This window comes from Macaca mulatta, chromosome 1, assembly GCF_049350105.2.
Source record: "Macaca mulatta isolate MMU2019108-1 chromosome 1, T2T-MMU8v2.0, whole genome shotgun sequence".
NCBI classification, from domain to species: Eukaryota; Metazoa; Chordata; class Mammalia; order Primates; family Cercopithecidae; genus Macaca; species Macaca mulatta.
The window spans coordinates 73,810,980-73,824,928 of NC_133406.1; the positions used below are offsets into that span (position 1 = coordinate 73,810,980).

At 36.0% G+C, this 13,949-nt stretch overlaps 1 protein-coding gene across 1 annotated transcript in view; it reads right to left on the bottom strand.

The window, feature by feature from the left end:
• Positions 1 to 13,949, bottom strand: part of USH2A (usherin) — a 797,990-nt gene that overhangs the window by 455,178 nt on the left and 328,863 nt on the right. The window contains exons 21-23 of the mRNA XM_015116260.3: positions 13,504 to 13,634; positions 5,497 to 5,623; positions 1,813 to 1,914 (exon numbers count right to left, since the gene is read on the bottom strand). Of these exons, the coding sequence (XP_014971746.3) occupies positions 1,813 to 1,914; positions 5,497 to 5,623; positions 13,504 to 13,634 (360 nt within the window). The remainder of the gene's footprint in view (positions 1 to 1,812; positions 1,915 to 5,496; positions 5,624 to 13,503; positions 13,635 to 13,949) is intronic.

Sequence of the window (13,949 nt, forward strand, 5' to 3'; positions counted from 1 at the left end):
ATGTGCCATTAAAATCAAAGAAATAGGCACTAGCTCTCACCACCTATTTACTGCAAGCCTCTTAATGATTCATGTAAACACCACACCATCAGCTATAGTAAATGATAGCAATTATAATGTTTAGCACTGGTTCAAACCCATCATATCTGCAGAAACAGATGTTTATGCAGAAACCTTGGTTTTGCAGTAGCAAGAATATTGCCTTTTCAACTAACACAGAAAATTCATCTGTCACTAGCCTCAAAGATAAAGTACTACGACTTTAAAAGTTAGATTTGAAGGGAGTGTTTCTATTCAATATGTGGTTTGTAGTTTAGATTCCTCATCTATGAACCAGTCTGTTACTGAAGTAAATCAATAATTTGGTTTCATTTTTTGGAAATGTATATAGTGTTGACGTTGAATGTGGAACTCTCCAGACCAGGTAAATGTGGGGTTCATAAATACAGTGAATAGGGTGATAACAGAAGGTTGAGACAGAAAATGTGCAAATGAGTGATTTAGAGAAAAAGCAAGAAAAAAATCAAGAGGAGGAGAAGGCACACTGAAGTCGAATTTCACATAGCCACCTCCTTTCCTATGAAGGCAAAGCTTAGTTTTCAGCTTTGAGTTTATGAGAGTTTTTATAAGGCCAATTTACATAGACAAAGTAAAATTGTTCATTCATAATGGAGATGTGTCCTTTACAGAAAGGGTACTTAGTATCAGGGTATTCTCTCCTTCTAGTACCTGAAAATACTATTTCCCAGAAGGGCAAAAAACAAAGGGTGTGTGTGTGCTTGTGTGTGTGTGCGCGCGTGTGTGTGTGCGCGCGCGCGCACGCGCGCGCGCATGCGCGCTAGAGGGACTTGTCTCTCAGTCTCAAGTAGTTGAATGAAAACCCTGCCTAATCTAGAGACATTTCTGAGGAGGTAACGATAATCAGCCTTGAGAATTCAATTATACCCTTCTCCGAAATTTGATGAACACTTTCTATTCCTTTTGATCTTCATCATGATTCCCTGAAGACTACAACCCATGAACAAATTATACTTATCTGGGTCTTAGCTTATTTGTAATATTTATGTAGTTATATTTTAACTTCCTGGGAGAGACTTGGAAGGCACCCTGTGATTCTTAATGAGAACTTGGGAAACAATACTAGAATTATTAGCATTTGCGTTTGAAGGATGATTTTTTTTTTCCTACCTAAGGTTAATTCCATTCATGTTCGTTTTAATTAGTTGCATTTTAGAATATGTTCTTGTGCTCTTGTTCTAAAAATATGAGAATCACTTTGTCTATAGCTCAGTTATAGCACTTACGGCATTAGGTTGGAATTACCTGTTTATACGCCTGTGACCTCTATTGTGATAAAGACCACATTTTATTCATCTATGAATATCTAGGGATTGGTTTAGTGCCTATGACATAGTATTCAGGGAATGTTCTTCACCCTATTTAGAGTATAAATCAAGCTCATAGTTTTCCATTTCTGTGTTATTTCACATTCAATTTAAAATCTTACAAAAAACGATGCATAAGTCCTAAAATAACATACCTTTGACTGAAAGTATTATAATTCATTACAGCAAAAGTTTTAATGAATTCCTTTTATATATCAAGAACTGGGTACTAACAATATAAATACAAGCCATATGGAATACACGGTTCCTTTAAAAAAAAACAGAGACCTAAAGGAAATTTTTGGCACGTTAATATAGAAAATATAGCATGAAGTAGAACATAATACTTATTCTTACTTTAAAATGATGTAAACTGGTTCTATTTTAAGTTTGGATGACAACATATAATATACCTTACTAAACTCACCAGAATCCTTCCTGAGGATGGTATAACTTTGCGGCAGCCCTCCCAGAAAGACTCCTGTGTTCTCTCCAATAACAGTACTACCATTCAGGATGGCAGAGGAACCTAGAGAATAGGAGATGAGAAACACACCTTCACCAGGATACTCTATTTTTACTAACTCATCAAATAATAAAATCCTTCGCCAGCCTTCGGGATACCACTCTCTTGGTTCTCCTCTCTCCTCATTGCCTGTTCATTACTTTTCTTCACTGGCTTTTCCTCAACATCCCAGGATCATGATGTTGGAATGATCCAGACCGCTTCCATCTCAGGCCTCTTCCTTTCTCTACCCATAGGGACCCCCTAAGTACTCTAGAGGGATGAGTAGTGGGTTCCAGTATGAACTACCAGGGCCAAAGTCCAGGGTCACCTGGGTCTCTGACTGTGTGGCATAACAATGGAAATCCCTGTTCATATTTCTAATGCCCACCTTCTTTGAGAGGAGAGGCAAAGCTATTTGTGTTTGTTTTTCCAGAGCCCAATCCACTCCAATTAGCCCTACTTACATCTGTTCCCTTGGCTTTCAATACCATCCTTTGCTGGAAGTTCTGATTTCAGAACTCAGACTTGTTTCTTGATCAGCCTACCTGATATCTCCTCGTGGATGTCTCAGAAATCTCAGCCTTAACATGTTAACAACTGAACTTTGAACGTCTTTCTCCAAACCTGCTTCTCCCACAATCGTGCACTCCCTGGTTTGGGCAGCTGCATTCTTCCACTGAGACCCAAACCTAACAGGCTTGCTCTACATTAATGGCCAGTAAACTCTGTCAAGGACCAGATAATGTCTTTGTAGACTATTCAGACTCAAGCAGCCATAGATAATACATCAATGAATGGGTGTAGCTGTGCTCCAATAAAACATTATAAAAACAGGCGTGAGCTAGCTTTAGACCATGGTGATAGTTTACCAACCCCTATTCTGCCTCAATCTCATCATCAAATCCTGTTAATTTGACATTCACAATATAACCAGAATCTGAATACTTCTTATTATATCTTCAATTATCACCCTTGTTCTTGTCTGAATTAATACAGAGTTATTGCAGAAGCCTATTAACTGATCTCCATGCTTTCATCCTCATACCCCTTATAATTTATTCTCAAAATATCAGCTAGTGTGATTCTTTTAAAGAAAGCAGTCATATCATGTCATTCTTCCCTCAAAATCCTTCAACAGTTTCCTTCTTTCACAGTAAAAGTCCACAAGGTCCCATATGATCTAATCCCTAATGGCCTCTGTGACCTTATGTCCCGTCATTAGCCCTTTCACACCCTCTTTCCCACACTGGCCTTCTTGTCGGTCCTTGACATGCCACATATAGTGTGCTCTCACCTCAGGGCCCTGATACTTGCTGGCCTCTCAACTCAAAGCATCCTCTTCCTGGATATTTACATGGTTTGCCCCTTTGTCCCTTCAGGTCTCTGCTCAAATGTCACCTCATCAGAGATACTTTTTCTTTTTTTTTTAAATTATACTTTAAGTTCTAGGGTACATGTGCACAATATGCAGGTTTGTTACTTATGTATACATATGCCATGTTGGTGTGCTGCATCCATCAACTCGTCATTTACATTAAGTATATCTCCTAATGCTATCCCTCCCCCTCCCCCCACTCCACAACAGGCCCCCGTGTGTGATGTTCCCCTTCCTGTGTCTAAGTGTTCTCATTGTTCAGTTCCCACCTATGAGTGAGAACATGAGGTGTTTGGTTTTTTGTCCTTGAGACAGTTTGCTGAGAATGATGGTTTCCAGCTTCATCCATGTCCCTACAAAGGACATGAACTCATCCCTTTTTATGGCTGCATAGTATTCCATGGTGTATATGTGCCACATTTTCTTAATCCAGTCTATCTTTGATGAACATTTGGGTTGGTTCCAAGTCTTTGCTATTGTGAACAGTGCCACAATAAACATACGTGTGCATGTGTCTTTATAGCAGCATGATTTATAATCCTTTGGGTATATACTCAGTAATGGGATGGCTGAGTCAAATGGTTTTTCTAGTCCTAGATCCTTGAGGAATCGCCACACTGTCCTCCACAATGGTTGAACTAGTCTACAGTCCCACCAACAGTGTAAAAGTGTTCCTATTTCTCCACATCCTCTCCAGCACCTGTTGTTTCCTGACTTTTTAGTGATTGCCATTCTAACTGGTGTGAGATGGTATCTCATTGTGGTTTTGATTTGCATTTCTCTGATGGCCAGTGATGATGAGCATTTTTTCATGTGTCTTTTGGCTGCATAAATGTTTTGTTTTGAGAGTGTCTATTCATATCCTTTGTCCACTTTTTGATGGGGTTGTTTTTTTCTTGTAAATTTGTTTGAGTTCTTTGTAGATTTTGAATATTAGCCCTTTGTCAGATGAATAGTTTGCAAAAATTTTCTCCCATTCTGTAGGTTGCCTGTTGACTCTGATGGTAGTTTCTTTCACTGTGCAGAAGCTCTTTAGTTTAATTAGATCCCATTTGTCAACTTTGGCTTTTGTTGTCATTGCTTTTGATGTTTTAGTCATGAAGTCCTTGCCCATGCCTATGTCCTGAATGGTATTGCCTAGGTTTTCTTCTAGGGTTTTTATGGTTTTAGGTCTAACATTTAATTATTTAATCCATCTTGAATTAATTTTTGTATAAAGTGTAAGGAAGGGATCCTGTTTCAGCTTTCTACATGTGGCTAGCCAGTTTTCTCAGCACCATTTGTTAAATAGGGAATTCTTTCCCCATTTCTTGTTGTTGTCAGGTTTGTCAAAGATCAGATGGTTGTAGATGTGTGGTATTATTTCTGAGGGTTCTGTTCTGTTCTATTGGTCTATATCAGAGAGACCTTTCTTAACACACACACCCACACACACCCGCACATACACCCACACACAACTTTCCCTCTCATCTTGCTTTTTCATTCTCAGAATTTATCACTTGATATTTGTTTAAATTTTTTTTTCTGTATTTTGCTGCCCCATTTCTCCCAAAAAATGTAAGTTTTATAGTGTTCTCTTTGCTCCTTGTATCCAGAGTGCCTAGAACAATATCTGGAACATAATAGGTACTGATTAAAATTGTGTATTTCCTCAATGATTTAATAAAAGCCTGCATTATTATACAGGTACAGTGACCATGTTATAATTACATAAATGTGGCAGATAGGGTAGGCTGGAGCAAAAACTAAACTTAAATGTGAAAAAAAAACAGGATGTGTGTCCCAAGAATGCTTCCTGTCAACTGTGTAAGTTAGGAAAAAATATTCACTTTTTTTCTCAGCCTTGGTTTCCTCATCTCCAAATGCAGACAAAAACTGCTTTCCTCTACTTTCCTTGCTTTTTGGAAGTCAAAAGTAACATGAGAGAACATAACTAAAGGTCCATGCAAATTGTAGAAAACTGTAAAAGACATAGGTAACTTAGAGAGACGTGACTTCATTCTTTTCTTTCCTTTTTTTTTTTTTTTTAACTGAAGACCTTCATTGATGAAAAACTGGTTGCCAGACTTCATCATTTTAGGAGCATCCCAAAGGCAAATTCAACAGCAATATAGATGAAATTGAGTAGAAATGATGGTGAAATAAGGATGTAGGAATATAAACAACAGAAAAGTATGGCAACACCAACATATCAACAGGGCTATTTATACATATCAAAAATTACTTACCCGTATATATCCCATCAAGAGTGATTTGGCCAAAAGCCTGATGCCTGATAGCAATTATTTCATGCCATTTTCCATCACTATATTGTTTACCATGATCATTAGTTGTAGTTACTTCCACTGGTGACCCCTTAGGGGAATGAATGAATAAATAAATGTTTATATACACATATCTACACATAAACACACACTTACATGTTTGTTATAAACCAATTTACAAGTTTCAAAATTATGCTCCTGATACAAGCATGCATACATTTCAAACAGAATTCAAAATTAAAGTTGATGTCTAGCATCATTTTGGCTTCCCTGTGATGTATTAATACTTCCCTGAGCACCACAGTGCACAGATCTGTAAAGGTCTCATCTTTGCAATAAGAATTTCTTACAAAGCCACTTGCATTTTCTGATGAATATAGCTATTCATCAGAAAGGTAAAGAATTTTCTATTCTAAAATTTTAGACTTTACTTTTCATGGTGTAAATATGAAAAAGAAGAGAAGAATTTAAAACTAATAAAATACCACTAAAAATGAGTTCTGAAGATAGAGAGATGTCAGACAAGTCATTCTTATCTTCACAAAACTATCAATAACAAATGGGAATGACATTCACCTTAAAAACTAGTCAGTTATGATACATTAAAGATAAGGGTGGAGTTAAACATAATACACAATGCTTTGAAGTCAAAATCCAATATTTATAGTTCTGGCTAAGGTAATCACATAATAGTTAAAAATGTGTTCCTAAGTGATAAGACATAGGAAATGGCAGATATTAAGAACAGAGTTTAGCAAATAGGAGGTAATAATAATAATAATAATAATAAACTGAGAAAGAGAAATAGAACAGATGCCTGCCATGTCACTACTTTCAAGAAAAGTAAACACTTTTCCAGTATGTTATAGTAGCCTTGGTTACCTATAGTAACATTTTCAGTGTTAAGAGAATAAGACTAAGTGACAGATATCCCAACTTTATCACCAACGGCTACTAGTACTACTATTAAAGAAAACTAAAACAGAAATTACTCTAAAACTTCTAAATGGGAATGAATTTTCTTCTTAATAAAGTTGATTTACTTAGCAAGAATAAAGCTCATTCTATTAAAATCTTTAAAAATTAAAAAATAAGATTGGGTAAAATATTACTAAAACATTTAATTAGCAGAAAATTTCACCAAACTCTAATAATTTTGCTATACAGTTTTTTTCAAAAAGAGAAAATAGATAATTGATGTAATGAAGTTGAAGATGTATACTGAAAAACATACAATGCTAATCGTATCATGTTTAGTATGATTTCTGTTTATCTTTCTCTGAAATGGCTTCTGTGATATAACATGTCCACGCTACACATTTAATTGGCTCCTGTCCGGCCTCATAAAGCGCTTGACAACATGTATGATATACAGAATTTCATGTTATCAAAGTAAAAAAAAAAAAAAGCTTTTAATTTCCCATGAGTATGAGTGGGTTGCCTCTCACATGGACAATATCCCAACTTTTACAGACAACTCCATCAGCTAGAAACATGACCATCTGGCAAGTTCTAGTCTTTGTATTTTTGTAGGCTGACTTTCCTTGTATCTGTTTTGTCTACATACTCTTTTATTTTCTTCAACCCTATTTCAACATTTTAATATTTTACAAACACACATTTCATTATCGTAGTTTAATAATTAAAACCAGAACTGGTGTCGTGCCCAATTAATGTGCCCTGGTAGCATGCCCATTAGTTTTTCCATTAGTGAATTCAACAATACTAATGGGATTACTAGCATGGGATGCTAATTGGGCGTGACATAAGAAACTGGCTTACTTCTTAGCATACCCTTGCTAATGATGAAATTAATGAGCATTTTATTAAATGCTGTCTCATCAAAGTGTACTTAGTTAGCGTTAAAATTGTTACAAATGATGCTGCATTCTAAAGATCAGGTGTCTGAGTAAGTGGTTCTTCATATTTTGTTTGGCAACAATCTGAAGCATTAATAGTTCTCTACATCAGAAATCACATTTATTGGAGACAAATTCAAGTTCATTACCTACAGCCTCAGCATGCCAAACTCACTTTATACTTACGGCAATTTAGAATATCATTTTTTGAAGATTATTTTAAGATTACTTCCCCCCACCAATGAAAAGGAAAGAAAAATTCTGTGATGACTTCTGGTGTCATATTATTCATGTTGTTCTTTCTATTTGGAACATATCAGGCACATTCAACAGATGCTATTCGGAATTGTTTTAAAGCTTTCATTCTCATAGCTTCCTTCCAAGTAAAGCCAGAATATGATGTGAATTTCCTGTTAATGTCACTGAGCATAGAATATTTAACGGTTTAACATGGATCATTACTGGTCACTAAAGTATGATCTGGTCAAGTATATTCAAAATTGAATTTAATTAAATGAAGAATGGGAAAATTATAGCTAATTGTTGGAGATTACAAAAAATACAGTAATTAAAAGTTATAGTTAACTTTTTTATTGTACCTTTTAACAATGGCAAGTGTCCAGTTTGTAATGTACAAACACATTTCTAATTTTATGTACTATGAAGAATCTCCCTTTCCCTAAACATTTATTCAATAGAATGCTTTGGATAGTTGGATGACAAACCAAATACATTTTTATATCTATAGCCTCTATATTGTATTAAATTGTTATATAAGGAATTTATTACTGATTTTATTAAGACATTTTAAAAAGAGCAAAATACATGATGATTTCATGTTATTTTATAAATATGTGCTAGATAATTACTTTAAAATTCCTTGAAATTCTCTTCATAATTCAAAATTTGGCTATTTTGAATGAATTCAGTAAAAACAATTTAAAAATAACCATCTTATTGTTTCCTGATAAAAGTCAAATTATCTGAAAACAGACAAGTTTAAACAAGACTGGGCATGGTGGCTCATGTCTATAATCCTAGCACTTTGAGAGGCCAAGGTGGGAGGATTGCTTGAGGCCAGGAGTTCGAGACCAACCTGAGCAAAACAGCAAGACTTTCTCTAATTTTTTCAAAATAAAAAAAATAAACAACAATTAAAGCTTTATGTAATCATCACAAGCTAGATGTTTTAACTGAGAAAAATGGATAATTTTCTTCAGTTATGAGTAGTAGTAGTATCTTACCAACAGTTATTGAGTCAGTCAACCAGGTAATATGTCAATGGTCATTTATTTACTGAGCATCTACTATGTTCCAAAGACTGTTCTAAGTCCTGAAGAAGTATCTGTGGACAAAACATTCATAGACTTTGCCCTCACTGGATCATGCAGTCTGATAAGAAAGACACACTAAGTACATAATTACTTGTGTCATGAGTATAGTAAAGTATTCACTAGATAATCTCGTCCTCATTTAAAGATTAGAGGAGAAAAACTGGCTTAAAGTGGTACCCAAAGTATTTAAAATATAAATAAATGTAATGCCAATAGAAGGCATATGAAATAAACTTCTATACTGTTTTAAATCCAGGGTAGCTCTAACTTCATACAAGAAGCTGCATTGATATTACTTTGGAAAAGGAGAGCAAATAAGAGGAGAGTATTCAAAATTTTCGCCATCCCTCAGTTTTAACACTTCTTTGTCTAAAAATGAGTGGGGCTTGCATTATAAATTTAGAAAATATGTTTAGTACCTGCTTTAGTGTATAAATTCCTTGGAGGTAAGGAAGGACACAGTCCTTGCTAGCATGAGCTCATTGTTTCATATATAGTTAGTATCATGACCCATGAGCACTTAGTGTAATGCATCTGATTACATTTTCTCAGCTAGATCCCAAGGCCATCCTGCTCAACCCATACCTTGTATTTTAAACAATAAATAAATTGTCACTTTCCTGAAAACTCAAGCAGCTTTTACTTTATGGAGAGATATTATTTCAGATAAAAATTTACTTACTAGACATCACTAAACCCTCCCCACTCCCTTTAGCCCCCAACTTGGTTTTAGCAATTTTTTTTTTTGAGACAGGGTCTTGCTCTGTTGCTCACTGCAACCTCCACCTCCCAGGTTCAAGCAATTTTCTGCCTCAGTCTCCCGAGTAGCTGGGATTACAGGCACCTGCCACCACATCCAGCTAAGTTTTGTATTTTTAGTAGAGACAGGGTTTCACCATCTTAACCAGGCTGGTCTTGAATTCCTGACCTCGTGATCCACCTGCCTCAGCCTCCCAAAGTGCTAGGATTACAGGCATGAGCCACCGCATCCAGCGGCTTTAAGAATTTTATTAACACTTGGTGGGCACCTACAGACCATGTCTACAGTTTAGCGTTTGGCTACACAGGGCAGAGACAGAGCAACTGGGAAAGGTAATAGCAGTGATGAGTACTCTAAGTAATTGTGTGAATGAGAAGGGTAAGGGGACAGAAATGAGGGGCAATGCCCCATGAATGTTTCCCTGAACTCTGTTACCACGCTTTGCACCAGCCTGTCCAGGTGATCACCGTAAAGGAGATAAAAAAGATGAGACCTGCCAGATGAGTTTCCTGGCAGCCATTCTCAGTTAAGCAGTTTGACCTCTTTACCCTCCTATCCTACAGAGTTTTAAGGTATTGCATCCTTTAGAAAAAGCAACACCACATGTCAAAAGAGATGGCAGTCATGCTTCAGATTTGGGGAAATCATTTTTGGATTAATTCTCCGATGACTGTTCCATGTTTGGTAGGGGGTGACTATTAATACTCAAAATCTGTGATGAACAACCAATGGCCAGAATTCCAATGAGTGTCATTCTGTTCATTTCTGTGTTCCCAGTGCATAACTGTGAAGTCCAATAAATTCTTAGCAAAATTTCACTGAATGAAATAATTCAGTGCTATTCAAATAATTGAATTCAGTGCTAGTTCTATCCCTAAACCACTCTATCACCCTAGTTAAGCCACTTCATCTAAAGCACGGATGAAAACAATGTCAACCTCAAGGGGCTACTTCAAGAATGAAATGAGATCATTCATGGGAACCCACTTTGTATACTTTAAAGCTCTATAAATAAGTGGTCCCGTGATTAGTTTTTCTCCATCTGGCTTCTTCTTAAATATCTCCAGATACTAACTGGTTGAAGGGGAAAAGCCAGATTTTTCTTTCTCATTGACAGTGTTCTATTTTACTGTACTCTCCCCTTTCTTTTTCTGATTTTTGTTGATTTTTTTTAACTTAGCATTTGCTCTCCTTTCTAACCTTGTTAATTTGGATGTCCTGCAGAACACTTTTTTATTAGTAGTAACTAATTTATTTTTCTACAACATTTAAAATCATACATTTGCCCTATTTATTTTAAGAAAACAAAACATCAGTATAACCTATTCCCTTATTCCACCCATACCCCGCCACTCAGCTGATACCTTCAGAACTTTTAATTCACTCATTTTTCCTCTCCTTCAATTCTTACTAATTTTAGCAACAAATGATTATTCACGGTATTTTTTTTCTTGCCCTTGCTATACTTCTCTTCTATTTCAAAGATTCTTATTTGTCACTGTAAAACAGAGTTCTAGTCACTCTATCATTAAATATTTAGGCATAGCTTAATATTGCTAGATTTATTATTCACTGATGCTTCTTCTTTTTATATTTCTGACTCTGTTATTTTTTCTTTTGGCTAGATTACATACTGAAATATTTCTTTCAGTGAACAGTGCACAGATGGATTTTTTCTGAATTTATGGATATCAACAACCATCTTTCTTTCATGTTGAAAAGTAGTATAGCATTGTAGCTAAAATCATGGTCTTTGGAGCTCAGTTGCTTGTGTTTATAACCTGGCTTGGTCACTTATTAGGGTTGTGACTTGGGGAAAATTAACTTACCTGTGACCCAGATTCCTCACCTGTAAAATGGGAATATTAAGAGTATCTACCTCACAGAGTTGTTGAAAAGTTCAAATGGGTTTATATGCGTGTATAGGCATATGTGTGTATGAAAATGTATAAATTTACGTATAGAGAGAGCACTTACAATAATGCCTGGCACAAAGAGGTCTCACAGAAGTATTAGCTTTGCTTAATCTTGACAGGAAATTGATGAGTCTTTTCAATGGATATATACTAAATTCCCTCTTAAATCAGATATTCTCTCCTATTTTTTGTTTCATCATTTTATGTTATCCCTGTTTTTCTCGAGCATGTGCTTTTTGTTCTCCTTCTGAATCGCTTCTTAGTGACAGTAGTAGTATCTATCTTTCTTGTCTGCGTCACATTTTTATTATGTATTTTGAGAGATTTCTTCAACTTAATCTTCTGACCTACTAATCTGAGGCTCAAAGTGTCTCTCCTCTAATTAATCTACTTAAAGTTTTCAAATAAAAAATAATATTTTCCTTTATGTAATTGAATCAACTTCAGCTGATTTTTTAAAATTTTTTTCAGTTGCCATCTGTCTTGCCTTCTGCGATAGCTGCTGCTTCTTCCTTTCCCTCTGGCTGCGGGATCTGCTTAGGTGTGATGCTATTTCCTTTTGCTTACTCACTGCCCACCTGCTGGCATCCTTTAAGAAGCTGCATTACAAGGGGACACTCAGAAATCTTTGTGTCTGAGGACCCACAGTGCACCAGCCAGGGAGTTAACAGGCCCCTGTCAAGTCATGAGGAAGGAGCCTTTCTGCCCCTGGTCCTTCGAGTGGCCACTGCGTGACTCTCTCAGCTTCATAATGCAGGGAGACCTTGGCCTGCTTTTTGAGGCTGGTAGGGTCCTCAGATACACTTGGTACAATAGGCCCTGCCTTTCCTCTCTAAGGTCAATGGATCTCCGGGGCACATGAGGCTAAGATCCTCAGTCAGATTACTTAGTCCATGATCCTAAATGCAACTTGGATCCAAGGGTGAACGTTGTGCCTGCTTTACCAATAAAATGTAAAACGTTTATTTGGTAAGCACATCAGTTTTAAGTTGAAGAACTAAGAAAATGGAAAGCTAATATCTTTTACTTAGTCTTACTCATTTCTCAACTACTCACGTGCCTAATACAATACCTAATATCAAATGCTCATTGATATTTGTTTAACTCAAGTGAAGACAACTGTTCAGTGCTTTCCCAACACCCTTAGGAAAAATTCAAATCCTCACATTCGCTTACAGGGCCTTAAATGACTTAGTTTATACACAGCTTTTCAATCTTCAACCTTTCCCTTTGTCTCTGTTCCCAGCTATATCAGATTCATCTCAGTGTACGAAAAGCGCCATGCTCTCATCCACCTCAGGCACTTAATATTTGCTATTTCCTTAACGTTTGTTGCTCACTTTGCCTGGAAACTTTATGTTCAGTACCTTCCCAGGTGGAGATCAGTATCTCCCTTGTACTGCCCCACCTGAAATATGCACCCTCAAATACAGACATATGCTCTTGTTCTGACCAATTTTTCTTCATTGATTTGTATCTCAGTTAAATATCACATTTACAGAGAAAACTGACAACTCAGAAAACAATGGATTTATTTATTTTTGTTCCTATAATACATAGAATCCTAAATCTTTATTTTGATATAATTTATAAACATTTAAAATTGATTATTTTACTGTATCCTTTGCAGATTTTATCACAGGGACATGGTCATATTTAACTTTAAAACTATGGTAGTCTGCAACGCCCAGCACAATAGTACCCGATAGCCACTTAAATATTTGCTGGTGAAACAATAAAAAAAGAAAGACACGGAAGGATGAAAAGGGGACATAATCTTTTGCTATTAAGAAAAATAAAAATAGAGCTCTTTAAATTTATTTAAAAGTTTTAATCTTCATTATAAGGTGGCATTTTGGTTGTTAAGCACATAGATTCTCAGTCGGACCATGATGGTTTAAAAGTTAGCTCCGCTATTTTAGCTGAGGGCAAGTCACATTACTTTTTAAGTTTCATTTTCTTGATTGGCAAAATGGGGATAATAATAGTACCTACCTTACAAGGTTTGAATGAAGTTTCAGTGTGAAAACAGAAGCATTTACCTCAGTACCAGGCACATACTAAATTCTCAAAATTATTAACTTTTATGAGTACTCATTTACCTGAGGATCAAAAAGAAAATAAAGACGTCCCTTCTTCAACTGGAGTGCAAAATACTCTTCCTGATTGCCAGGTGATGCTGCAAAGACAATCAAACCTTCAGGCACTTTTGTTCGAAAGCTGGCCTTAATGCCTGGTAAGACAAGTGTGTTCAGCAAATCAGTGCTGGGGTTTTGTTGATTCTTTCTGATAAATGTACATTTACTTTCATTATTATTTATGATGTAGTGAGTACAGTCAGGAAGTTATACCCAGCAATGTACTGGCATGGTCTAGGCCATTGGTTTTAAATATATCCCATTTTAAATGCTAATCAGTACTTGGAAACTTACGCCTGTGTTCCTGCTAATCAATATATAATGAAGTTTAAATTTATGCAAAACTCATCAACCTAAAAAGACATATTGTCAACCCAAAATTGGATACTCAGAGTATCAACATGAAAACA